The sequence below is a fragment of the Microcaecilia unicolor genome, chromosome 6 (genome assembly GCF_901765095.1).
Source record: "Microcaecilia unicolor chromosome 6, aMicUni1.1, whole genome shotgun sequence".
NCBI classification, from domain to species: Eukaryota; Metazoa; Chordata; class Amphibia; order Gymnophiona; family Siphonopidae; genus Microcaecilia; species Microcaecilia unicolor.
This window is the reverse complement of record NC_044036.1, coordinates 176,615,204-176,641,379: the sequence shown is the minus strand read 5'-3', so window position 1 is coordinate 176,641,379 and position 26,176 is coordinate 176,615,204. Positions and strand designations below refer to the sequence as shown.

At 42.6% G+C, this 26,176-nt stretch overlaps 1 protein-coding gene across 2 annotated transcripts in view; it reads left to right on the top strand.

Annotated features, from left to right (window-relative positions):
• STAB1 (stabilin 1) overlaps positions 1-26,176 on the top strand; it is a 299,279-nt gene that overhangs the window by 88,158 nt on the left and 184,945 nt on the right. For both annotated transcript variants that reach the window (XM_030205497.1, XM_030205496.1), the window contains exons 18-22: positions 3,778-3,936; positions 5,293-5,349; positions 9,267-9,359; positions 12,583-12,669; positions 23,092-23,203. In XM_030205497.1, coding sequence (XP_030061357.1) covers positions 3,778-3,936; positions 5,293-5,349; positions 9,267-9,359; positions 12,583-12,669; positions 23,092-23,203 — 508 coding nt within the window. The remainder of the gene's footprint in view (positions 1-3,777; positions 3,937-5,292; positions 5,350-9,266; positions 9,360-12,582; positions 12,670-23,091; positions 23,204-26,176) is intronic.

Genomic DNA, 26,176 nt, shown 5'->3' with positions numbered 1-26,176 from the left:
ACGTCCTTTCCTTAGATCCTTTCCTCAGAAGGTTGAGTGGAGGGTTTAGCGGTCAACTAGAGGGCATCTCTTTGGGTTCACACACATGGCGATGTGTCGCCTACGCAGATGATGTCACAGTAGTAATCAGTAGCAAGGAGGAAGCCGAGCGAGTTCAGACCTGGATGGCAGAATACACACAGGCTGCGGGGGCCCAGATAAACCAGGATAAGAGCTCCGCAATTTGGGTAGGACAGGGCAGACCAGCTTTCAAACTTCCCAGTCAGTACCCAGTAGCAAGGGATGAAGTACGGATCCTGGGTCTCTGGGTAGGCAGACAGGACTATGATACGATCAACTGGGAGAAGGGGCTGGGGAGAGTCGAGGAAAGGGTGGCCCAGTGGAAATCATATAAGTTGCGGTTTGTGGAAAAACTGCATGTCATTAAGACCTATCTGATACCCCTTCTCCTGTTCATATCCAAGGTCTGTTTACTGCCTATATCGTTACATGCCAGAGTATACAGCTTGTTTTTCCAACAGCTATGGGGGAACAGGATGAATATTATCCGGAGGGAGGTGACCTATTTGCCCAAAAGGGAGGGGGGGTTGGGAATGGTCAACCCTGTGGTACATTTTAGTTGTTTCTTTTTCCAACAAAATCTGGGAGGGGTCTTGCGGGAAGGGAGGCCGGCTTGGGCAGACTGCATGGCCTCCTGGCTTCAGCGGTACTTGAGGGATTGGGTGAGGGGAGGTCAGGCAATGCCCCTGCGAGGGAAGGCGGGATACTTGCCACAGTACATCTCACCTCTGTTGAGATTGGTGAAGAGATGGGGTATCACAGTACAGGAAATCCAGAAGGAGGACAGGAGGCAGCTACAACACCGCATTATTCAGACACACTTTTCAACACGTCTAGCCTTGAGGGACTGCCCAGGTCCAATACAGGAGGAAGGTCTGGCTTTCCTCAATTCATCACGCCTCCCCCGGAAGATTGCGGACATGGCCTGGCTGACTTTCCACAGCCGGCTTTATGTTCGAGCTAACATGAAAAATAGAAACAGCAATGATCGTAAGTGCCCGAGGGGGGAGTGCGTGACGGAGGATGAAACAATGGACCACTTCCTCCTCAAGTGCCCGTTCAATCAACAAGTCTGTCAGGCAGTAGCCCGCCAATTAGGGATTCCTTTCTTCCACCAGCTATCTTATGCAGAATGGGCCTATGGAGGGTTTCCAAAAGGAAAGGGGTGGTGTAGGGAGACACTGTATATCATCGCTGCAGCCCTTTGTTACTTCCTGTGGCAGGCACGCTGCCAAGCTTCATTATATCGGAAGTGGCTGTCTGTACAGGAGGTGGCAGGGGATGTGGTACATTTTGTCCAGCAGCTGGCAGTGAGGGAGAAGGAGCATTGTTCTGGACTACAGTGGGCAAGGCATTGGAGGGGTTTTTCATTTCAGCCTCCCTGAGTGGGAGGGTTTGTTGAGGGGCGGGGGTATTGGCCAGTAAGGTTTTATTTATGTATTAGTTAGCGGGTTTTATTGCTTGTTTTATCGCTTGTTTGTATGCTTGGTTTGTCTTGTTGCAAGTTTCAATAAAGACAATATGACACACACACACACACACACACACACACACACTCACACTCAAAAAAGCATAGCAAAAAGAAAACCAAGCAAGCAGTAAATAAAAGGAGCATGTAATTTCATTTCATTTGCAATATATACACTGTATTAAACCTACTGAACCAGGCTCTGAGGAATATATAAACCCATTATTGATATTCTTGTTACAAATTGGCTATTAAAAAAACCCAGCAAAACCCACTCATGTCCCTACCCACTTACATCAGAATGCATATGATAAGTGAGCCTAATGGTATAACACCAGAGAAATATCAAGCAAGGAGATAAGTAAGTGAAAGGATTAGCCTAATACAGTTCCGGGTGATTCAACAGGAATAGAAATTTTTTTTATATATAATAGAGATGTTCTCAGAGTTATAAACTCACCCAAGCGAGACACCACGATAATACGTGATACCTCTTAGGGTGGATGAATTTCTCGATCATAGAACGTCTCTTAGGTGTATTTTTTATATATATGAATTTTTTTGAAAACACCCGTGTTCCAATAATACACTCTTCTATGTGAATTCTCCCCTCACAAATCTCGGAACTGAGTAAATTAATCCTATCACTTTCTCCATTAAAATCTCCCGCACATCTAAAATACCAAATGTGCTCTGATCATACTATTCTAAAATATATAGTCTCTTCAATATTCATGCACTCGAATATATACTATCTTAAATATATTTGATCAAAGAAATAGGCACTTAGCGTTTGAATAATTGAGAGGATCCTCAATGGTCACAGTCCTTGGCAGCAATTTGTCTCCATTTGAGTATTTAAAGGAAACTTCACTATACGCCGTACTTGTCAGCAGATGTATCTCCGTTGCTGTCGATATCCACCACTATTTAGTGTGTCATAATCTGACTAGAAAAAATTTTTTTAGTATCCTTCACCAGCACTTTAAAAGCTCATGGTGTAACAACAATGTAGGGTCCTACAAGGCTGGTTCCATGGGACCTCAATCTATCCGTCCCGCCTCTCGATTCCTCTACTTTTAGATGAAATCATAATGAGTCCGACTCTGCAGGGTTTCGAATTTCTTCCTCAGGAACTCTGTATATGATAATTTTTACTATCTTCTTAAATAAATTATATGAAAGAGTGCCTCTCCTCCACAACTGATAAGTGAGCAGCATACATTAGAATAGGCACAAGAACTGGCTCCTGATGAAGTTTGAATTAGTGAAACAGGTAGCTTCGTAGAGCCTTTAAAAAGATAAGTTCCCGGTTGTGCTTTCGCCCTTCATTTTTGTTGCAGTTTTGCTGGTACATGTTAATAGTATTAATATTAATGTTTATAAAAGCCAAAAAAAGATTTAAAAATTGTTCTGAATAAAATTATTCGTGGGTATGGAGGAGGTTTTTTGACCAATGACTGGAATATTGTAAAGTGTGTTAAGCCACTGGTGGTCAGGGCTTTTTCCACTACTGGGGGCTTTTTCCTCCATCATTATAAGAACATTGGATGTATTTATGTATATTTGTTCCCCATTTTGTTTGAGATATAGCATACAGTAAAAACATTAAATATAAAATTGATTTAGAAAGTGCATATAATGTATCCTAAAATATATATAAAGAACCCCTGCATTCCTCAAAGAAGGACTACAAAGTAAATTCTTGAGTCATAAGGAAACCTAATCTACTGCACTGATTCATTCCCTTCATCTTTTTTCTGTACTGCAGACTTCACATCTCTAGTTCATGACTCTGCAGTGTCTTTCCCACTACATAATGAAGGACTTTTTTCTTTTCTTTGGGAAATCAGGGTGATAAATTCCCTGAAAGTGCGAAAATGGAAGTTAATGAAGCAGGAATAGCTCTACCTGGCCATATTGGCCTGTGATATGTTTGTTACTTTTAAGGTAAAGAACATTCATATTGGCTTCTGTTTCATCCTAATATTGTTAACTACAATAGGCTTGAAAACATAAGCCCTAAGTAATCAGTTTATCTCCTGTATTTACTGAAATGTTTGCTGAATAGTCACATATTTGGGAAACAGCATATGGCATCAAAGCTTGAGGTATTTCTGCAGCCTGACAGATTCTTTAATTTTTGTATGATTGACTAGTTCTGGTTAGATGATTGCTTTTTGTTCTTTTGTGACTTCTGATGAGACACAATTATGTAACCTGAGCTGTATTTTGTTTACCTGAGATAGGGAAGAATTCTCTTGGGACATTCAGGAATGCCCATAACTGGAAGAGATATTGTTGCATCCAATGGCATTATTCATATACTGGATGGTGTGCTCATTCCTTCCTCCATTGTCCCTATCCTGCCTCATCGATGTGATGAAGTTCAGCACAAGGTTTTCATGGTAAGTCGTCTTCTATGCAAGCCAGAGAAGTTTCTGATATTCTGTGCCATCACTAAAACTCTCCTGGAGGTATTCCAGTCAATTGGAATAGTTGTAATGGATGCAAATATAGCACTTTTCATCCAGCGGGATACCAGCATATCTTGAGTCTTAGCATTTCAGCAGATAAATGGCTTATTTCACTGTCAATATACATATGTACAACAGATACCATATAAGCCCAGTTCTAAAGTAAACCCAATATAAGGCAATCCTTTTATATGTGGGCCAGTTCAGTACTTATGAGTCTTGACCTCACCTTTGCTGCCTTCTTCTCTGTTGTGTTTGGAAGAGAATCCGCTGATAATTCCTTTGCCTGGGGATGGCACTGCTGATCCCTCCTCCATGTGGACCCAGCAGGGTGCAACTGTTTCCCTCCCTACCTGGGCCCGGCAGAGTCCCAATGGTTCTCTTCCCTCCCCACCCCATCCCATCCTTTCCTTTAATTGCACCAAATAAGTTGAGCTAAAGTTTTGGAAATTCATTTTTCGAGGAAAGCTCTTGTTTTATAATTGGGTCAATTGCTACCATTGCACCTGCAAATATTTGACAGAGCATAGCACCATCACTAAATCCAGAAATTGCTATAGTAAAATCTACTGCATCACCAGCGAAGATCTAGAATACAAAAACAAAGAATGGAAAACATACGATTATAAGGAACAGTTGGCCAACTCCATTCTCTTTGCATTATTCCCAATCCTAGTTGAACTGGAGAGTGGAAGATCCAGTTGGGGGTAGGAGGGCTTGAACCGGGAAATGATAGTATTTTGCAGAAGAGATCTTGCTAAGGGAGTATAAAGTATGGATTTCTAACCAGCACGGTGACCATATTCATTTAAGTGCCAATGCTTACATTAATGTCTATATTCAGTAGCACTATCCATAAAGGTTGTGACGCAGAATATATGGATGGTGCAATCACTGTGCTGGCTCTATGGGGACAATGCTATAGATAGATGTTATATGTTCACCAGCTCCCAGTTAACAAAATAACTTCTTTTGATTATTAGCTTCAATAAATCTACACTTAAATTAAGTTCAGCAAATGAGAATGGTACTGAATTGCCACTAGTGCGCTTAATAATTTCTCTTATGGTTTAAGGCTTCCAAACTGTTTTATCTTGTGCATACCACAAGAGGAATGAACATCACTATTAAAACCCTTTAGTGTCCAATGTTCCCATCAATCTGTTCCCATATGGCTTATTATGGGAACATTGGACACTAAAGGGTTTAAGGCAGGCAATGGTGGGTGGAATCTCAGCCTCTCGTATTTACTGTTGCTTCATGATCCTTGTGTTCATTCTTCTGCAGGGTGCATGTGGTCACTGTGATTCCATCCCTCCCTGTCCCTCTGACAGTATATATACTGTAAGTACTTATTTGGTATAATAATTACACTAGCAGCATATAGACTGAAACTTCTACCTGTAATATACAACACAGATCATTAAAGAGTTTTGAGGCATCTGCAAGCGTCCATGGGAAATTCATTAGCTTTACAAGATGTTAGTAGACAGGATACTGAGGCAAACCCTGAGGGGTCTTATTCCTCCTACAAAAAAAACAAGTACTTCCATAGCATCTCTCTAGACCGGCACAGATGGGTTATGCACTCCTGCCAGCAGATGGAGACTGAGTTCCCACTGAAAGTCAATGTGTTCTCAGTCTCAGCAGATGGTAGGAGTAGTAAGCCTGTGCAATCCTGGGTTGTTTTTTTTTTTTTGGGGGGGGGGGGGGGTTGCGTCCTTTGCCGTTTGGGTGTTTTGTGCTTTTTGTTTCTGGCTAGGTTCTTTGGCTCAGAGAAGATAAAAGAAAAAATAATCCCACCTCTGTTCTTTCTCTGCTGCTAGACAGAGGTTGAGGCCCATAGGGAGGGGCCTGTTTTACCCCGGGGGTGATACACTAGGGTGGCAGAGTCCTTCCCCCTCCTTGGATAGGGGTCTTGGGGCCTTGGCTGTCCTTCTCTGCCTGCTGGTAGACAAGCAGTTGAGAGCCTGAAAGGTCTGCCCATAGGCCGTTGGACTTTGTTGGAAAGTCTCTACAAAAATAACAAATACATTAAAATTAAGGTTTAAGTTTAAAGAGCCAACCTCTTGCCTCTTCCTGCTGGTTTGTGCTGTGTGCTTCCTCACCATGGGAGATTTTTTCAGGGCCACTTGTGTTTTCAATAGTGCTCCTCAGAGGTTTTCAGCAGCTGACAGAAGCTCCCAGTGCCTGAAGCACTGTGCACTCTATCAGCATTGGGCTGTTGATTCCACGGATAACTGCTCGGTCTATGCATGTGGGGAGACAGTGGCAGCGATTCTGCAGGCTCTGGAGTCTCAGAGGCACAGGTGGGGCCCTCGTGTGCAGCTGCAGCTTCAGTGTCTGTGGGGAAATGTTCAATGGTGGCAGTGGTTCCAATTTTGGCGGGAACAGCCACCATCTTGAAAAGTATAGCAGCTTCAGATCAGCCCCGCGTTTAGGGCCTATGTCTCCCACCAGCCCTGAACAAAAGTCCTTGATGCCATTGCTGTGTTTGAGGTTGCCCCCCCTCCCCCCAAGTCATTTTGGCCATGTGTAAGGCCTTCTGCCTTCATAAGGAGGGCAATCATTTCTGCAGCCTCTATACAGGTCAGCACATGTGGACCATTCCCCTACTGTTCTCCCTGTCCCTCCCTCTAAGAAGCAGTGGGTGGAGGAGAGAGTGAAGGATTATTTGGAGTGTGACTGTCCTCAATCAGAGGCAGAACAGGACTGGGCAAATGAGAAGGTTTTAGAACCTGAGCATGGTATAGGGGCTAAGAGTTAGATAGAGGACTTGCCTTGGTAGTCCATATTTTCCATCAGGAGGAGCTCCAGGAACTTATTTCTCAGGTTTGTTCAGTTTAGAAATTTGAGGAAGCTCCGCAACAGGCTCCCTGGATGGTGAACCCTTTTTCAAAGGTATCAGGAAGTCTTCCTGATCTTTCCCGATTCATCAAGACATTACAGATGTTATTCAGACTCAGTCGAAGACTCCATGGTCCACCTTTGTCCTATTCTGGAGCAGGACAGAGTCTCTGCGTCCTCTGATTGTGGATGCTGTGGTTTGGCAGTAACAAAGAAGAATACTGTTCCTGTGGATGGGGGCACTGCACTGTGGGACCCTCAAGACCATTGTATGGAGGCTCTCTTGAAGCAGAGTTTTTGCTACCTCCTTATCTCAATGATTGGCTCATTCAGGCCAAGTCTTTCCAGGAGAGTGTTATGGTCACTTCCGGTAGTGCAAGTGCTTCAGTCATTAGGCTGGGTAATCATTCTGGCCAAGAGTCATCTGGAGCCATCTCAGTCCTTGGACTATCTGGGAGTGCTTTTTGACACTCGGACGGGCCATGTTGTCTTTCCTCTGATGAGAATTCTGCAGTTACACTTTCAGATACGTTCTGCATGTTTGATCTCAGAAGGCAAAAGTAGAGACTAATAGACGATTCACCACTGGAGACGTGAGTCCAACAGTCTTTATTATATATTGTATATGTGTTGTCAACTCACTGATCACATAGCACCAAACAGAATATGCTGGATACAAACTATCAGAGCTCTGATAGTTTGTATCCAGCATATTCTGTTTGGTGCTACGTGATCAGTGAGTTGACAACACATATACAATATATAATAAAGACTGTTGGACTCACGTCTCCAGTGGTGAATCGTCTATTAGTCTCTACTTTTGCCTTCTGTGATTCGTCATCGTAGAGAACTTTTCCTGTTCTATATTTTGCATGTTTGATCTCCCCAGGCCAGGGATTATTTGCAGGTTCTGGGCTCCATGGCAACATCGTTGGATGTGGTGCCATGGACCAGAGCTCACATGCAACCCCTTCAGTAAGCTTTTCTTTCTTGTTGAACGCCTCACAGGAGTTGGAAGCTCAGCTTCCCCTTCAGGGTCTGGCATGTACAGTATGGTTTGGTGGCTGGTACCCAGTCACCTTTCGAAAGTGTGGCTGGATCCTCCTGAGTGGGTGATACTGATGATGGATGCCAGTCTCCTGGACTGGGGGCCCACTGTGCGTGTCAAGTGGCTCAGCGCCTTTGGTCTCAGGAGGAAGTGTGGATCTCGATCAATGTGTTGGAGACAGGGGCCATTTGATTGGCATTGCTCTCATTTCAGTCCCTTCTTCTCAAAGGCAAGGTGGTGTGAGTCCTGTCAGGCAATGCCATGGCAGTGGCTTATGATTATCGGCAGGGAGGCATGAAAAATCCTCAGGTGGTGCAGGAGGCTTTTCTGCTTCTCTCCTGGGCAGAGCTTCATCTGTCAGATCTCTCGGTGGTACATGTCGCAGGGGTTGACCACGTCAAGGCAGACTACCTCAGCAGACATCTCCTAGGTCTGGGGGAGTGGAGTTTGAGTCCAGTGGCCTTCACCCTCATCACGGACAGATGGGGAACTCCCATCGTGGACATGATGGTGATGTATTGCAATGCCAAGGTTCCTTGGTTTTTCAGCAGAAGGAAGGGCAGCGCAATAGAGGGCTTGGATGCTCTAATGCAACCTTGGCCTGTGTTGGGGCTTCTTTATGTGTTTCCACCATAGCCGCTAGTTGGCAGGGTCATTCAGCGCATAGATGAAAGATGTATGATGAAAGAATGAATAAAGTAAGGACAGTAGCGATCTTACATCTGCTCTAAATGTGACTTATATCAGTTTATTTAGAGTTTTAACTTTTACTCTACAGCTATGAGTAATTTCATCTTGTAAACCTAGCCCCCCCCCCCCCCCCCTTGGTACGCCACTGATACTGGGTCAGACCAATGGTCCATCTAGCCCACTATCCTGCTTCCAACAGTGGCCAATCCAGGTCACAAGTACCTGGCAGAGACCCAAAGAGTAACAAGATTCCATACTACCGATCTCAGGGATACGTAGTGGCTTTCCTTTTGTCTAGCTTAATAGCAGATTATGGATATTCAGTGCTGATACTCAGAACAGTGTTGACACTGAATGTACAGGCCTGATTTTGCCTGCGGTTGTCAGTGCTGTCAAAAATACTGACTGCTATGGGCTAAATATTGGCCAGAGTATCTTTTGGTGAAGCTGGCCTAGCATGTAAGACAGAATTCTGTGCAGATTAGGGCATTAAGATGTTAATCAACCTGTTTTGGTACTGTATTTTCAAAATGGCTGTTATTAGAGGTCTAATATCTATTTAAAGTTGAACCTTTGATAAGCTCCTCCCCCCTAAGACCTTCTTCGCTACAAAGTCTGACCTATATGTACAGGGTTATTGCCAGCAGATTAACTCCTGTTGTTTTCTGCTCTACAGAATATAACATTTAGTGGATGTACCTACCACTTAGCAGAGATCTTCCAAGTCAATCAACTAGGTTGTGCCAGATACTGCAACCAAACTACTTATGTAAGTATTTAAAAGCAAAACATTTTCCTGATTCATTTTGTTGTGCATATAATTTTTTGATTTGTAGAGACATGTTCTATGTGTATAAGACTTCTTGTACAAAACTCTGCTTTAGCAAGCTTTCTACATGCCAAAATAAAACAAAAACAATAATACATGAATATATGACACAGTATTCCCCTCAAAAGACAAAAACAGACACTGTAGAAGTCCAGTAGATTAAAGTCTGATTACTAGAAAGCGGGATGATAGATAAGAACTCCCCAACTTGCTTCATTCCGCAATGCCATGGCTCTCATTTGATCTCAGAGTTCCCTTTGCTTTTTTGCAAGTTAGGATACTCTGTGCTTCAGTGCTGGAACAAGAGTTGTGGCACCCTGAGTCAACAGTTGCTCTGATGCCCCCATCCTGGCTTCATTGGTGCCCTCACTGTCCCACCCCCTGCCAGTATGATCTCTCCCTGCTCTTTTACAGCAGCGAGCATGTTGCTTTGCTCTCACCACTGTTCTCATCTCCACACTGCCCCAAGTATAAATGTGAGAACAGGAAATAAGGCTGGTGTTAGGGGGTGGCAAGTAGGGCAGTTGAATTGCTCTGGGCCCGCATGACACAGAAGGCTCTGAGTCTGCCTGCCTCAAGCTAAAGGAAGCATAGGCTGCTGGTGGGCTTTGGGACCCCCCTCTCAAGTGTATGCCCTGGGTCTCTGCATGTCTAACATCAGCCCTGACAGGAAGTACCTGTTCTCAAATGTAAACTTGTAGCAATGTTGGTGGCAGTGCAGAAAAAAAAAGAGTACAGAGATAAAAGCAAAACATATTCTCACTGCTCTGAGGGCTGAGCTGTTGAGGCAGGCTTTTGACACCCTTGAGCACTGGTGCCCCGAGCCTGTGCCTCACCTGGTTCATGCCTTGAACCAGGGCCGATGAGAGGCCTGGGGCAGAATTGGACCTCCGCGCCCCCACCCCCGTCTCACTCATGCCGCCATCGCTGCCCCCGCCCCACTCACACCCCTGCCCCCCAAGCTGGCATGTTTGAAAATATAAGTGGGATCAAATAAAAGTGCTACCGAGCAATAAAGAATCACAACGTGAATGCAGCAGCTCATAGGTTTGTTTGCATTGTTGTGGGATGACTGCTCCACAGGGTAGGTGAAAGAGAGACTAACCTAATTGACTTCAACTTTTTGATGTCATTCCGTCTCCTGTTTTCATCCAACCTCCTTGGTCTGTCCTCTCCTGCTTGTGCCGGGAGTTGGGACCCGGATGATTGCATTAACACGATATCACTTTAATGCAATCATCCGAGTCCTGGGCAGCATGCAGGAACAGGAGAGGAAAGACCCGGAAGAAGCAAGCAGGCAGGAAAAAGCTTGCTGGCATCGGCCCTTGGAGGCCGGACCCGGGGAATTTTGTCCCCCCCCCCCCCCCCCAACAGCTGTGCCTTGAACCAGCCTGCTGTGTTTATCCCACACCTTTCTAAGAGGTCCTGTTACCAAGCTGCATTAGATGCTACCACACACTAAATAGAGCAAAAAAAGGCCTAATGTGGAACATGCTAATGTGTTAGAGTAGGCATTCCTGTGCAAACCAGTAAGTGCATCTACTTTAGTGCTAACTGGTTACTACAGGGATACAGAGAGAGCCCTTACTGCCTACAAATCAAATGGCAGTAAGTGCTCCCATAGTCCTTAAAATGGCAGCATGCTAATGGCAACATTAGCATATGACAAAATAACTTTGGAAGAGCAATTAGTGATTACAACAAATAGATCTGTTACAGAGCCCATGAGAGTTAGCCCTAATGGGTTACATTCTGTAAAAGTCAATGGCTTTTCCCAGGGCAGTTGAGGCTCAAGTTTGTTAAGGTTACACTTATATATAGCAAGTACTTTCTCAATTTTTAAGAGCAGAACATTAGCACATAGCCATTAATGAAATAAATAGAAAATCAGGGTTTTAATAGTAAAAAATGGTCTTAGCGCGCGGGCATAACTCATGAAAGGATGTGCTAAAGCCATTTGTTACCACAGCTTTAGTGATTTTGCCTTCACTCTCTCTGTTGGAAAACTGTTGCAAAATGGAGGAAACTTTGGATAAGCGAAAGGGAAGAGAGAGGCAGATTACTTCTCAGAGACCAAAGATATAAAAGTATGCTGAACATGTAGCATGATAGGATAAAGGGGTAAAATATTTAATAGGTTCATTTAAAAATAAAGTTACTGCCCTATGAGTGAATATTCTTCACTTTCTTCTTTGCATCTCTAAAGAGATCTCACTTTAACGGGGCAAGTTGTTGAGCTGCATTAGGGCTTTAAGTTGCTTTATTTGCCCTTAATAAGGGCCCTAAGGCAGCCTGACTTGTCTTACTTCATTGATATTTATGTTGCCACAGGTTACATAGTAATGAGATGCAAAGCATACAAATTCATATAAAGCAGCTCATTACTATATAAAAGCTAGAGCATGACTTTCCAAAAGCTAGGGTTATTTTACTGTGCTGAGATCATTGGGCCTCAAAGCCACGACCTGATGCTCCCAGTCCAGAGCCTGCAGCACTTGATCATTGCCCCTCACTACCCCAATCACTTCTCCCCACCCCCCCTGATCAAGCCCCCTCCTTTCCCCAGTGAAACTCTCCACTCCTTATAGAAAAACATGACTCCTAGTGGTAGTAGTGTAAGCCTACCACTAGGAGCGCCATTTTGAGGATGGTGCCAGCCAGGACAGGAGCAACTGGAGACCACTCCTGCTCGATGACTTCTTGACCACCAGGGAACCTCACAGTAGACTCTATCGGGGTGAGGGACTTCACTGGTAGGGTGGGGGGTTGATGATCAGAGCAGGTGGGGGGAAGTGATTCAGGCTGGTGAAGTTAGTGATCAAGCCTTGCAGGCTCCATCTCTGGAGCATAGGACCAAGGCTTTGAGACCCAATGCTCCCTGGCAGCTGAAATAATGCTGCTTGTAAGGTGGCTCACAAGCAGCATTATTCTTTTACGATGGGAGTTATCAAGCTGTGGTACTGAGATAGCTCAGGTTGCTGATAACCCATGGTAAATCCAGGCACAGTAAAAGCTCACCTTTTACTACACCTTGATAATTTCACTCCTAAGTGAGGTAACTTGCAAGTGTGGAATCTCAGGATTTCTAAGCACTCTGCTTTAAGCCAGGTATTGCCCAGTTTGTTTGAAGGGTTTGTTCATTGGAAATCATTTCTACTTGTAGAAACCTGGTTGCTGCAAAGGATTTTTTGGTCCTGACTGCAAACCATGTCCTGGTGGATTCTCTAATCCATGTTTTGGCCGAGGAACTGTAAGTGCCAACTTTTCTGTTTTACTAGGATCTCTGGTCTTTTTTCCAATGTTGTGAATGAATCGTATATAGTTTCTAGAACTATTCCATTTAAAGGAGAAGTAGCCTAATGGTTAGAGTAGTAACCAGGGAAGCTAGGGTTTAAATTCTACTACTGCTGTTCGTGATCTTGGACAAGTCACTTAAGCCCTCCTCCCCCACCTCCCCCCCCCCCCCCCCAATTGCCTGTAAGTCCTCTGGGGATAGGAAAATACCTGCTATATCTGAATTTAACTCACCCTGAACTACTGTGAAAGTTAGGTGCTAAATCTAAATCCCTTTCCCCTTTCCTCTTTAAAAAAATCTTCCCAAAAGACAATCTCCAATTACATAGTTTGGAGTAGGTGCACCCAGTCAGAATATTTTCATTACATTTCATTTCTGAGACTGTTAATTTTTGGGGTGAGGGGTGGGGGTTCATTATATTGTTATGGAAGCAATATTGTTTAGAGTGTGCATTCTTCTGGAAAGAGACATATTCTTTTGAAAGAATGTTCACTATTCATAGAGTGTGCATTATTCATATTCCTCCGAATTCTTTATAGTGTGACTTATATTGCACATGCAAATCCAGTCATATTCTGGATTTGTGTATGTGACTTAATAAGTTAACAAGCCTAAACCAATGGACATTTAAAACAACACAAGCAAATCATCACACACCAAAAGGCACACACCTACTAGACATACTAGCCCACATATTCTCAGGCAGCAACAACAACCACATATTAGAAAATCACAGATGGGAAGAAGTAATATGGTCAGACCACAGTAAACTCACATTTACTACTACTACTACTACTACTACTACTTATCACTTCTCTAGCGCTACTAGGCATATGCAGCGCTGTATACCATACATGAAAAGACAGTCCCTGCTCAAAGAGTTCACAATCTAAATAGGACAGACAAACAGACAGAACAACTAAGAGGTAAGGGAATTAAAGAGGTGGGGATAAAAGGGTACAGGGCAAGTGAGTAGTGGTTAGGAGTCAAAAGTAGCATTAAAGAGGTGAGCTTTTAGCCTGGATTTGAAAACAGCCAAAGACGGGGCTAGACTTACAGGCTCGGGAAGTCTATTCCAGGCGTGAGGTGCAGTGAGATAAAAGGAACGGAGTCTGGAATTAGCAGTAGAGGAGAAGGGGACAGACAAGAGAGATTTATCCACAGAACGGAGTACCCGAGGGGGGGCATAGGGAGAGACAAGAGTGGAGAGGTACTGGGGAGCGGTAGAGTAAATGCACTTATAGGTCAGTAAGAGAAGTTTGAATTGAATGCGGAAACAGATAGGGAGCCAGTGAAGTGACTTGAGGAGAGGGCTAATGTGAGCATAGCGACTCTGGCGGAAAATGAGTCGCGCAGCAGAGTTTTGGACTGATTGAAGAGGAGAGAGATGGCTAAGTGGGAGGTCGGTGAGAAGCAGGTTGCAATAATCTAGGCAAAAAGTGATAAGAGTGTGGATAAGGGTTCTGGTAGAGTGCTCAGAGAGGAAGGGACGGAGTTTGCAGATGTTAAAGAGAAAGAAACGACTGGTTTTGGCAATCTGCTAAATGTGAGCAGAGAAGGAGAGAGAGGAGTCGAAGGTGACCCCAAGGTTACGAGCTGATGAGACAGGGAGAATGAGAGTGCCATCCACAGAAATAGAGAAAGGGGGGAGAGGAGAGGTGGGTTTAGGGGGAAAGATGAGAAGCTCAGTTTTGGCCATGTTAAGTTTCAGATGACATTGAGACATCCAGGCAGCGATATCAGATAGGCAGGCTGATACATTGGTCTGGATGCTGTTTGAGATTTCGGGTGTAGAGAGGTAGATCTGGAAGTCATCAGCGTAGAGATGGTATTGAAAGCCATGGGATGATATCAGAGAGCCAAGGGAAGAAGTGTAGATGGAGAACAGGAGAGGACCGAGAACAGAACCATGAGGTACACCGATTGGTAGTGGGATAGAAGTGGAAGAGGATCCACCAGAGTGTACATTAAAAGTGCGAAGCGAGAGGTAGGAGGAGAGCCAGGAAAGAACAGAGCCCTGGAATCCAAGTGAAAACAATGTATCAAGAAGTAAGCTGTGATCAACAGTGTCAAAAGCGGCGGATAGATCGAGAAGGATGAGGATAGAATAGAGACCTTTGGAGTTGGCCAGTAACAGGTCGTTGGAAAGTTTTTTAAGTGCAGTTTCAGTTGAATGAAGAGGGCGAAAGCCAGATTGGAATGGGTCAAGAACAGCTTGAGATGAAAGAAAGTCAAGACAGTGGCAGTGAACGGCACGTTCAAGTATCTTGGAGAGGAAGGGGAGGAGGAAGATGGGTCGATAGTTGGAAGGACAGGTAGGGGAAGGAGAGGAGAAAAAGAACAGAACAAAAAGAAAACCTAGTTTACCACAAGCCTTCATATCCAGAGGAAAGGTGAACAATCAAACCTTCTGAACAACAGTGTTGGACGGACACAGTAATATACCATCCAACAACATATACTTAATGAAAAATTGGGACAAAGTAAGCGAAAACACATTGAACAAAATAGCACCACTCAAAACGAAAACAAAAAACAACCATGACTCGGTTTAATGACGAGTTACTACATGAAAAAACTATATAGGAAATTAGAAAGAAAATGGACCAAAAACAAAACAGAAACAAATAAAACCATATGGAGGAGAGCCATAAGAACATACAACAACAAAATAAAGAAGGCGAAAGTGGAATACTACAGTGCATATGTGAACCATGAACAACAGATAAATACAAAAAAAATATTTGAACTTATGAATAGCCTATTGAAAACCCAAAATATACTAGAATTGACCGAAACACCACCAATTTCAAAAGAGCTTGCCAAATATTTTGAACAAAAAATAATAAAGATAAAAATAAATTTAGTGCAAACACAAACACCCATTGTAGACTTCCTACAAGATGACAAGACCAAACATCATAGCAGACAGAATCTGGTCTGACTTTAAACCAACCAAAAACCAAAACAGTTAAGACACTACTGACAAAATACGCACGTGCATTCTGTATGCTGGACAAATGTCCCAATTATATGATGAAAAACCCACCAGACTGGTTCATCGACTGCCTCACCGAACACTTCACCCACATGTTTTCGAATGGTCAATTCCCATCGGACAAGGGTGACATTATACTCACCCTGATCCCCAAAAACACCAACAACAACATCAGCGTCATCACAAACTACAGACCAGTAGTCTCAATACCACTACTGACCAAAACGATGGAGGGACTAGTAGCACGACAACCAATGGAATACCTGCTTCAATTCTCAATCCTTCACAAATCTCAATCAGGGTTCAGACCACAACACAGCACAGAGATGGTAATAACCACTCTGATAACAAAGTTCAGAAGTCTAATATATCAAAGTCAGAAAATCTTATTACTACAATTCAACATGTCGAGTGTGTTCGACCTAGTAGACCATACAATACTAATGGCCCTACTCAACAATATGGGAATCAGTGGAGCAGTGGCAACATGGTTCAATGGTTTCCTAAGGACCAGATCCACATCGTAAAGATGTCCAACCAGCTATCCGCCTCTTGGACCTCAAAATGCGGGGTACCATAGGGCTCACCATTATCACCGATACTGTTCAATATAATGATGGCCCCACTTAGAAAAAAACTGAAACAAATGGATCTCAACCCATTCATATACGCAGATGATGTCACCACCTACATACCTTTTAATCACAGTATCACAGAAATACTAGACAAGGTCAAAAAATGCCTGGACCTTATAGAAAACTGGGCTACAACCTTCAAACTCAAATTAAACAGAGAAAAAAACAAAATCCCTGGTCCTATCCAGCCCATACAACCCCACAACTCACCAAAACTTTACAATCAATCACTAAACGTACCAAATCGAAACACAACTGAAAATACTGGGAATCATTCTTGATAAACACTTATCCCTGGACAGCCAAGTTTCAGCAGTTGCATCACAATGATTCAAAACACTATGGAAACTGAGAAGGATCAGGGAATACTTTCCTAAACAATCTTTCTGGCTAATAGTACAATCAATGATGTTATCAAAACAAGATTACTGCAATGCAGCATATGCAGGATCCAAAAAAAGCACAATAAAATCATTTCAAATGGTCCAGAATACAGCAGCAAGACTGATACTTAAAAATTCAAAATATGAGAAAGCAACCCCACTACTTGAAAAGCTGCACTAGCTGCCAATCAAGCAAGACTATTCTTCAAAATAAGCACATTCATCTACAAAATACTATATGGTGTGTCTCCTGAATATATGCTAGACCTAATCAAGAAATGCAAGCCCAGAAACCAGAGGCTACCTACTTCTCCAACTACCCAGCTGCAGAAACATACTCTAAAAAACCATACACACGGCCAGATTCAGCTACCTGGGTTCAAAATGGTGGAACTCAATACCAAAGGCCATAAAAAGTATCACTAACTATCTCCAGTTCAGAAAAGACCTGCTAGACTATGGAATGCTTTAAAGTCCCCATACACATCTCCTACCCACCCTGCTAGACCATCTATGAGGGACTGTTATATACACTGTCAGCTAACACATTTGCTTATTTCTGATCTGATGAAGAAGGGCAACCTTCGAAAGCTAATCACGAAATGTATTAAGTTATGTCCACTAAAAAAGGTATCATCTTATTTTCTTTTCCATGTTTTAATTTTGATTTCTATTGATTACAGAAAAGACCTGAAAACCCACCTTTTCAAAAAATTCTATAACTAAACACAAACTATAGATGCTCCATAATACTTTGTAACTGAAAAACACTATTGTAACTTCATCCAAGTGTAAAATTGTGAGCCACTTTGAACCGAAACTTGTTTTTGGATAATAGTGGGATGCAAGAATACATAAAGAAATCAGTGCTGATAATTGCCACTTAACAAGCAATTATTGACACTAATTGGCATTAATTAAATTTATGCACAGAACTGTCTAAGTGTATTCTGCAATATGATGCGAACAAATTCTAAGTCACATGACCATGGTCGGTGAATGTGCGGGTTGTAGGCATTTCTCAAATCTATGCACGTTGTTATAGAATACACTTGGTCCACGCCTATTTTAGGAGTCGGGATAAAGTGCCTGCAACTAAATATAGTCACAAGGACAGGCACTCGGAGTATTCTATAAATGGCATGGAAATCTAGGCCTATTCTATAAAGTACGCCTAAATTTAGGCATATGTTAGAGAATACGCCTAGAAGTAATTTTTTTCTGCCCAGATTTTGCAGGCACCATATATAGAATCTAGCCTATAGAGTACACACTTTTTCCTAATAGTGTGTGCATGCAGTATTTCTTTTGGCACAGAGTGTATACTTTCCCCCAGATTCTGCATAGGTCACCTAAATTTGGGCGTGGATCCCAGATCCATACGTAAACTAGTCAGTTAAGTACTAACAATTATTGGAGTTAACAGGCACTTAATTGGCAGTAATTAGGAGTTATGCATGGATCTATCCTATGCCTTATTCTATAACATGTATGCTTAAATTTCATAGTGTACAAAACCAAATGGGTGTGGCCATGGGAAGGATATAAGCAGGTCTTGAGCATGTTATTCAATACCTGCATTTGCTTGCTAAACTGTCATAAGTTGGGTGCGAGCATTTACACCAGCCTTTAGCAGGCATAAATGCTCATGCTCAAAGATAGTCATGACATGCGCGTTAAGTTACTATTCTATAAAGGCTGCTCCATTCAGAGAGCACTTTAAAAATGACAAGCTTAGTTCAGATTATTCCCTTATAGTGTATGGGGAGCCCTCCAAACCCACCAAAAACATACTATACCCAACTATACACCACTAAAATAGCCCTTATAGCTGCAGGTGTCAAAAGGCATACCCTAACAATCCAACTTAAATGCTCAAACTCCGCAATACATCAAAACCAAAGTACGATATCCTAACGAGACTGTTCCACGAGAACCTATCTTACCATAACACCACTTTGTATTTGTTCACACCGGAGTCAGCGAACGCCTCTCCGGTACTATGTAAGCCACATTGAGCTTGCAAATAGGTGGGAAAATGTGGGATACAAATGCAACAAATAAATAAATGTGTGGGTACAGTAGGTTTTGAGGGGGCTGACACTTTCCACCATAAGTATAACAGTTAGAGTGGATTATGAGCCTGGGTCCCCTTCTCTACAGTGCACTGCATCAACCACTAAGCTACTCCATAGTCCTGATTGCTGCTGTAATAGGACTGGCCATAACATCTCAAGCTGTCATAGAGGCTGGTATGCACTGTATCTTTCATATCTTTGGGAGGGGGTGAGTGACCACTGAAGGAGTAAAGGGGGGGGGCATAGGCGCCCCGTATAAGAGGCTTGGGGAGGCTAAGCCTCCCCAGCCCAGCTGTGACCTTCCCCGCGGCCCCGCCTACCTCTTTCTCTAAATGAAGCCCGAGACGACTCCCGAGTCCAAATCTTCTGCGGCAGCCAGGAACGAGACGTTCAGCCAGCATAACAGAAGAAGAAAAAGAAGCGTGGTGCCGCAGCAGCCTTCAGACATGCGCTGTCTGCTCTGCCGGTCTCTGCCTCGTGACGTCAATTTCCCGTTCGGGGGCAGAGGACCGGCAGAGCCGACAGCACATGTCTGAAGGCTGCTGTGGCCCCGCGCTTCTTTTTCTTCTTCTGTCAGCGCTGCAGCAAAGAGGCCCGGGCCAGAGGGAGAGAAGAGAACATGGTCACTGGCAGGAAATGGTAGGAGGAGAGAGAGGGAGAGCAGAGGATAGCCAGGGGGCATGGATAAGAGCAATGGAGAGCCAGAGAGCGATAGGGAGAGAAAGAGGGGCCATGGAAAAGAGCAGGGGAGAGCCAGGGACATAGAAAAAAGCAGGGGAGAGTCAGAAAGAGATGGGGAGAGAAAGAGGGGCCATGGAAAGGAGCAGGGGAGAGCCAGGGACATGGAAAAAAGCAGGGGAGAGCCAGAAAGAGATGGGGAGAGAAAGAGGGGCCATGGAAAGGAGCAGGGGAGAGCCAGGGACATGGAAAAAAGCAGGGGAGAGCCAGAAAGAGATGGGGAGAGAAAGAGGAGCCATGGAAAGGAGCAGGGGAGAGCCAGGGACATGGAATAAAGCAGGAGAGAGCCAGAAAGAGATGGGGAGAGAAAGAGGGGCCATGGAAAGGAGCAGGGGAGAGCCAGGGACATGGAATAAAGCAGGAGAGAGCCAGAAAGAGATGGGGAGAGAAAGAGGGGACATGGGCAGGAGAGAGAGAGAGAAGCTGCTGGGGAGAAACTGGGGAAGACCCTGTCAGACTGAGAAATGCTGGCTGGATGAAAGGAGGGAGAAAGAGGATAAATGCTGGAAGGAGGGGGCAGAATGAGGGAAGACGCTGGTAGGGAGGGAAAGAGGATGACACTGGAAGGATGGGGTGATAGAGGACATGCTGAATGGAAAAGGGTCAAGAGAGAGAACTGTCTAGAAGGAAGGGGAGCTAGAGGGAGACAATGGACGGAAGGTTTGGGGGAGGGTAATGGGTGGAAGGATGGAGAGAGAAAGAAAGAGGGATGACACTGGATGGAAGGGTAGGAGAGAAAGAAGGAAGGTGCTGGACATGGATGGAGGGGAGGGAAGTATATGCACATGGATGGAGGGGAGTGAGGAGAAATGCTGGATATGGATGGAGGGAAAACTGTTGAATTTAAGAGCTGGATTAGGATACTGAAGGATAGGGACAGGGCTACAGATGGTAGACAGGACGCATAAGGACACAGGAGGATGGTGGACATGGTGAGAGAAAAAAATATCAAATGGAAAGAAGACGCTGCATAAAACAGAAGACACTGGGACCAAAGCGAATAGAAAAACTAAATGATCAGACAACAAAGGTAGAAAAAAGTATTTTATTCAGAATTTATTAACTGGAATATGTCAGCTTTTGGAAATTTGCATCTGTGATGTTTTGCATGTAAGTTTCAATTTTTCTAGTATTGCTGCATGTTGAGTCTGACTTCTTGAGGTAACTTTCGAGTTTAGTATTTTGTCTTCATATCTGTTGTGTCATGTGTTTTTCATGTGATCAAGGTGCAGTATTCGGCTAGCGTGTAGTATTTTCAGCCCTTTTTGGGGTTTTTTTGTTTCACTAGGTTGTGCACTGCTGTTTTAGAGCCCGGTGTAATTACAGTGCTGCCTTTCCATGCATAAGGTTGTAGCTTGTCCTGTCCTTGGAATTAGTACTGTTATGGTTTGGTAAGGTTATGAGTGTGCTTTTGCACACGTTTGTGTATAGTGTTTTGCAGTGGAGAGATTGTGTATTGGCCTTACTGAGGTGGCACCAAATCATCAGAAAGGGTTTTAGAGCCAAAATCATGACACACTACCTCTTGAAGGATCTACATATAGTCATTCATAAAAGGAGCTAATTGTGAACACTTTCCACCCTAAAAGGGTGTTTTGTGGCTCTACATGAGAATTGTGATATTATGATCCCTGGTTTCATATTGTTGACGGTCTGCATTTTCCATATAGGTGGTATATTGGTTTATTAGGGTCTGCCCAGTGTTATGGTACAGTAAGGTTTATGAGTGTGTTTTTGCACAAATTTGTGCATAGTGTTTTGCAGTTGAGCAATTGTGGTTAGTACATGCTTTGAGCAACCAATTTATTCTTTGACATACGATACATATTTAATATCTAAATTTAATAAAAGGTATTAATTGTGACTTATTTTTTACTTTTTTTCTATGTTGTCAGACAATTATGGATGTAAGCCCCGCCCCTGGCCCCACCCCTAACCCCACCCCCTTTAGCCTCCCCAAACAGTTGGGCCACCGACCGCCTATTGGGGGGGGGGGGGGAGTCATTTTTTTGTTCCTCCAGTGATCATCTGATCATTTAGGGCACTTTTTTTTTAGGCTTAGTCGTTATTAAAACAGATCTAGCGCAAAATGTCTTAGTTTTAGTCCTGGACATTTTGGTTTCATTCCATTATGCCAGAAAAACATCCTAGTAACTCCCTAATCCTTCCCACAAAGGAACCCAAAGGTCTCATTCCTGCATGCAAACTTCACTTTCATTGTGAAAGAGACAGTTTTTTTTTTTTTAAATTCTTTCTGCAGTCGCATTCCTTTTTCCAACTGGAGTTCAGTCTGTTGTAATGCCATGAAGTTCAATGCCAAGCAGTCCTTTTAAAATGGTAATTGTCTCTTTAAATGTTGTCAGCTATAAAAAGGGAGCACTTTGTCCCAGGATATTCAAGGTGAATCACAATTACAATCTAGGTCTCAACTCTATAATTAGTTACACATTATATTACAAATTATTCACTAGTAACTGTTTAACATTTTAAAATATATTTCTTTATTAATAGATCAATACAATTTTCCTAAAATAAAATCCATTCCCTTAACCCATAGTTATTAACCAATCCATTTAAAACCAAACAATTCTCCACAATACTCTTTCAATACACATTCAAATAGCATATATCTGGCAATCTTTTACATCAATATGTGATCATAGCTCTTTAGTCATGTGTTAATCCACTGCTCCAGAGTCTCCCACAAGATTCAGCCTTGCTTCAAATCAGACTCATTGAATCACCAACTTGTAAAATAGTTCTGTCCTTTTTTCCAACAAACCATTATAACGTTAGTGATAAATCTTGAATAACCATTGATGATATCAGTCAGCAACATCCAAAACTGTCCATTTTCACCATTAGCAGTATCATGTGTTCCAGATATATATATTTTTTGAAAATGTGGTTACATTTGTATTAGAGTTTCAATCTCTCCAATTCTTATAGTATTCCACCATACGACCAGGACCCAACATGCTCATGTTTCGCTATAAAAGCGTCATCAGGGGTCTTGAATTTGGCTCATCCAGGTGGTGGGGTAGTCAAATACCAGCGATGCGGTGGTGAGCTAGAACTGCTCTCCCAAACGCATGCTATTTGAATGTGTATTGAAAAAGTATTGTGGAGAATTGTTTGGTTTTAAATGTATTGGTGTATGGATTGGTTAATAACTATGGGTTAAGGGAATGGATTTTATTTTAGGAAAATTGTATTGATCTATTAATAAAGAAATATATTTTAAAATATTAAACAGTTACTAGTGAATAATTAGGATATTCAAGGTAAGTTATGGTTCAACCAGGTGCAGTAAGATGTGGACCCTAACAGATCATAATGTACAATGACAAGGGCACAGCTACAAAAAAAGTCCATTGTTTACAAGTGTTAGAGCAGTGATGTTACAAAGCCCTTTCTACTTATTGTAGAAAATAAGGGACTTAGGTTAAGCAGATGGGAGTGAAACCTCAACATTTGAACATTGGCATGCCCTTTAAGATTTACAGCCTCTAATTCTTAGAGTAATTTTCATGCTTTCTCTTCAGTGCAGTGAAGGGATGCAGGGAAATGGCAGCTGTATTTGCTACAAGGATTTCAGAGGACTGGCCTGTCACATTTGTACAAACCCAAACAAGCATGGAGACAAATGTGATGAAGGTGAGTGATTATTCTCTACAAAGACAGATTCTGAGAGCGATTCGGCCAGTCCCAAAGGTAAATTAAGCTTTATACAATGACAAGGAATACTAACTTAAGGTTATTCCCACTGTTAGAAACTAGATCCTTGGAGATCTTCACATGCCTCTCTCCTAGACTATGAAGTAAGGATTCAACTCATTGCTATGAAAGGCAGCTGGAAAAGTAGATGTTATTCAAGTACATGACAAGTATTTGAAAAGCAGACTCATTGAGTGCAAAATATGATGTCAAGATTACCTTCCAAGTAGAGAGAAAAAGACCAGATTACATACGGCAAAGCACCAGCCTGAAAAGTGTATGTCTTGCTAGCTAATAAGGCCCATGGTCATTTTTAGCATCTTACCTGTACTTGCTCATTATTTCAGCCAAATATTACCTTCTCCAAATAAGCAGTTTCTTTGTGCCTACAAATCCCTTGTCTTGAAAAGATAACTTTCAAATAGCCCAATGGTTGCAAAAGACACAGACACACTTCATTCACCTTTTCAATGGGGAACAACCTGCATCTTTTGCTTTTGATCATTAGCAGCCACAAAATAGATGCGCTTAAAGGATCTGTGTGCACTCTGCACCTGCTGTTGTGTGGGTGAGCAGTGGCAAAATAACACATATATAGTTGAAACTCGCCTATATACTCCCCCAACCCGAACATATTCTTAGGAATGTCTTTGGCACCTGCACAAACGTTTAGCCACATGTGAGGAGGGCACTTTTCAGTCATGAAATTTAACCCGGGTAGATATCACTCCTTTGTTATCTCTAGTAGAAGTAACATTTTTTCTGCTACTTTTACCAAGGACATCGTCTATGTACCTGAGCAGCATTTGTAACAGTCCTTAAGGGTTCTTTATTAAGTGGTAGACCATAGATAAAATAGCACAGTAGCAAGACCAAGTCCCCTACGTGACAGCACCAAATAGTGATATTATTCAAGACCCTGCATGTTCATCAGTTTTTACCAGTTATATGCTATGCCAAAAAGGAGAAAACAAATAGGCGCAGAGGAATAAAGTTCACCAAGAAAGCATACTTTTAATCTGTTGACAAAGGGGGAGGGAAAAACAGACTAATTTAACTGTTTTTTGAATTATCTTGCTGTTAGTTTCAGCCTCTTGCACTGGCTGTGTCACGTCAAGGATGTCCCAGGCTCATTCTCATTGAGCCAAAAAATGCCTTATTACTAGAGGATATGCACAACTCAGTCTGCCCCTCTTTGATTGCCCCTGCTCATGTCCTCTCTTCTCCCATTGTTCCCCCTTACCTCTACTACTGTCCTAATAGTCAGCCCTACAGCATCAACTCTAAAGTGTATAACTTCAGTGTGGGACCTTTCAGCTTCTTACACTGAGAGGCCCTATGTTTCCCTACCTCTTCCTCTTTGCAGGCTTCCTGTTACTGTGGAAACCCATGTAAGGAGCTGGAGCATCTGTCAGCACAAAAGGGTTGGAAGGCTCTGTACTGAATTTACTTTACCTGTCAAAATTTGGTGCCAGAAACACTTCCATACATTGCCTATGTCAGCTTCAGGGTCTGGCCTAAAACAAGTCCCATCTACTTTGGTCGTGACAGATGTCTTAAACTATGTCATAGGACTTAGGTAATACTAATGATAAGATACAGATGTTGGGGTTAAGTGTAACCCTTAAAGTCAATGCTGATTGCACAAACTTCAGTTTTCACTTCAGGTTTTTTTTTTTAAGGATCTGTCTGGTTTGGAGCTTTGGGATCATGCAATCTCACTTCAACAGAAAAATCTCATACCATCTTTATCCAACTCCAAATATCTGTTATATGGTGAAATCAAAATCCCAGTTCCATGATAAAGGAAGGAAAAATATCTGTCACATCTGAAAGATTATCTTATTTATTAAATTTGTCTATGAGCTGATTGGTTTGAAAGGAAGTAAACTAAGATTTCTTTGGGATGTGGAGAACTTGAAACATCTGATCTGCTTGGTAGATGTACTGATAACTGTGCCACTCATTGCTTCCTTGAAAAGCAACCTTGCTATAGAAATTAAAGTAGGCCTGTTTTGGAACCATGGCTTTTGGAACTATATGAGACAGAAAACAGAACAGCGAAGATGACAAACAAAAAACAAAAACAAAAATCAAAATCAAAAAATTAAAAAATGATAAAAATAAAATATATAAAAATGTATTTAAAAATATAAATACATAAAAGAGACGAGACTCTGATTATGAAAATTAAAAAATATATATCTTTTATTAGCCATAAAATGATGGGGAGAAAAGGACTCGACACAGCTGTGTTTCGGCCACACGGGCCTGCGTCAGGAGTCTTCTCACCATTGGTAATCGCTAATCCTATCAAAATCTTGAAAGAATATATATATCTTCTTACTAATGTTGTATCGCAAATCGACACGCACAACAGAATCTAGCGCAGCAACTCAAGGCAGCGTATCGTATCTTGGTGTTGGTAGTATAATACTGAATTGTACTAAACCGGAATGGAGCGGAAAAGTTCTGAGCATATTCTTGGGTCTTAGCATGGGAAAAACCTGCTTTTATGGAAATGATTGGTCAATGTTACTTTCAGTGGGAGTTCATCCACAGGTCTGCTGCGCCATCTTGAGAAAAGGACCCTCAAACTAATTTATTTTAATTTCTTATATACCACCTGAAAGCTATTGAAGCAATATATGTTCAGGCACAGTAGGTATTTTAATTGAGATAACCTCCTGATAAAAGGGTTACTGTTCTGTCCCCATTTGCATGGAGGCAGGCTGATTGTTGTTTATCTATATATGTTTAGCATTGTATGTAACAGATTACATTGCCTGTGTCTTTAAATAAGGATGTGCTCTTGAACTACAAATCCCTGCAATCCTGTAGTTCTCTGTAATAGGCTGTTCCAGAGCACATGTCCAGCTCCTTGTGTCTTTTGGGACGCTTTCTATTGACTTG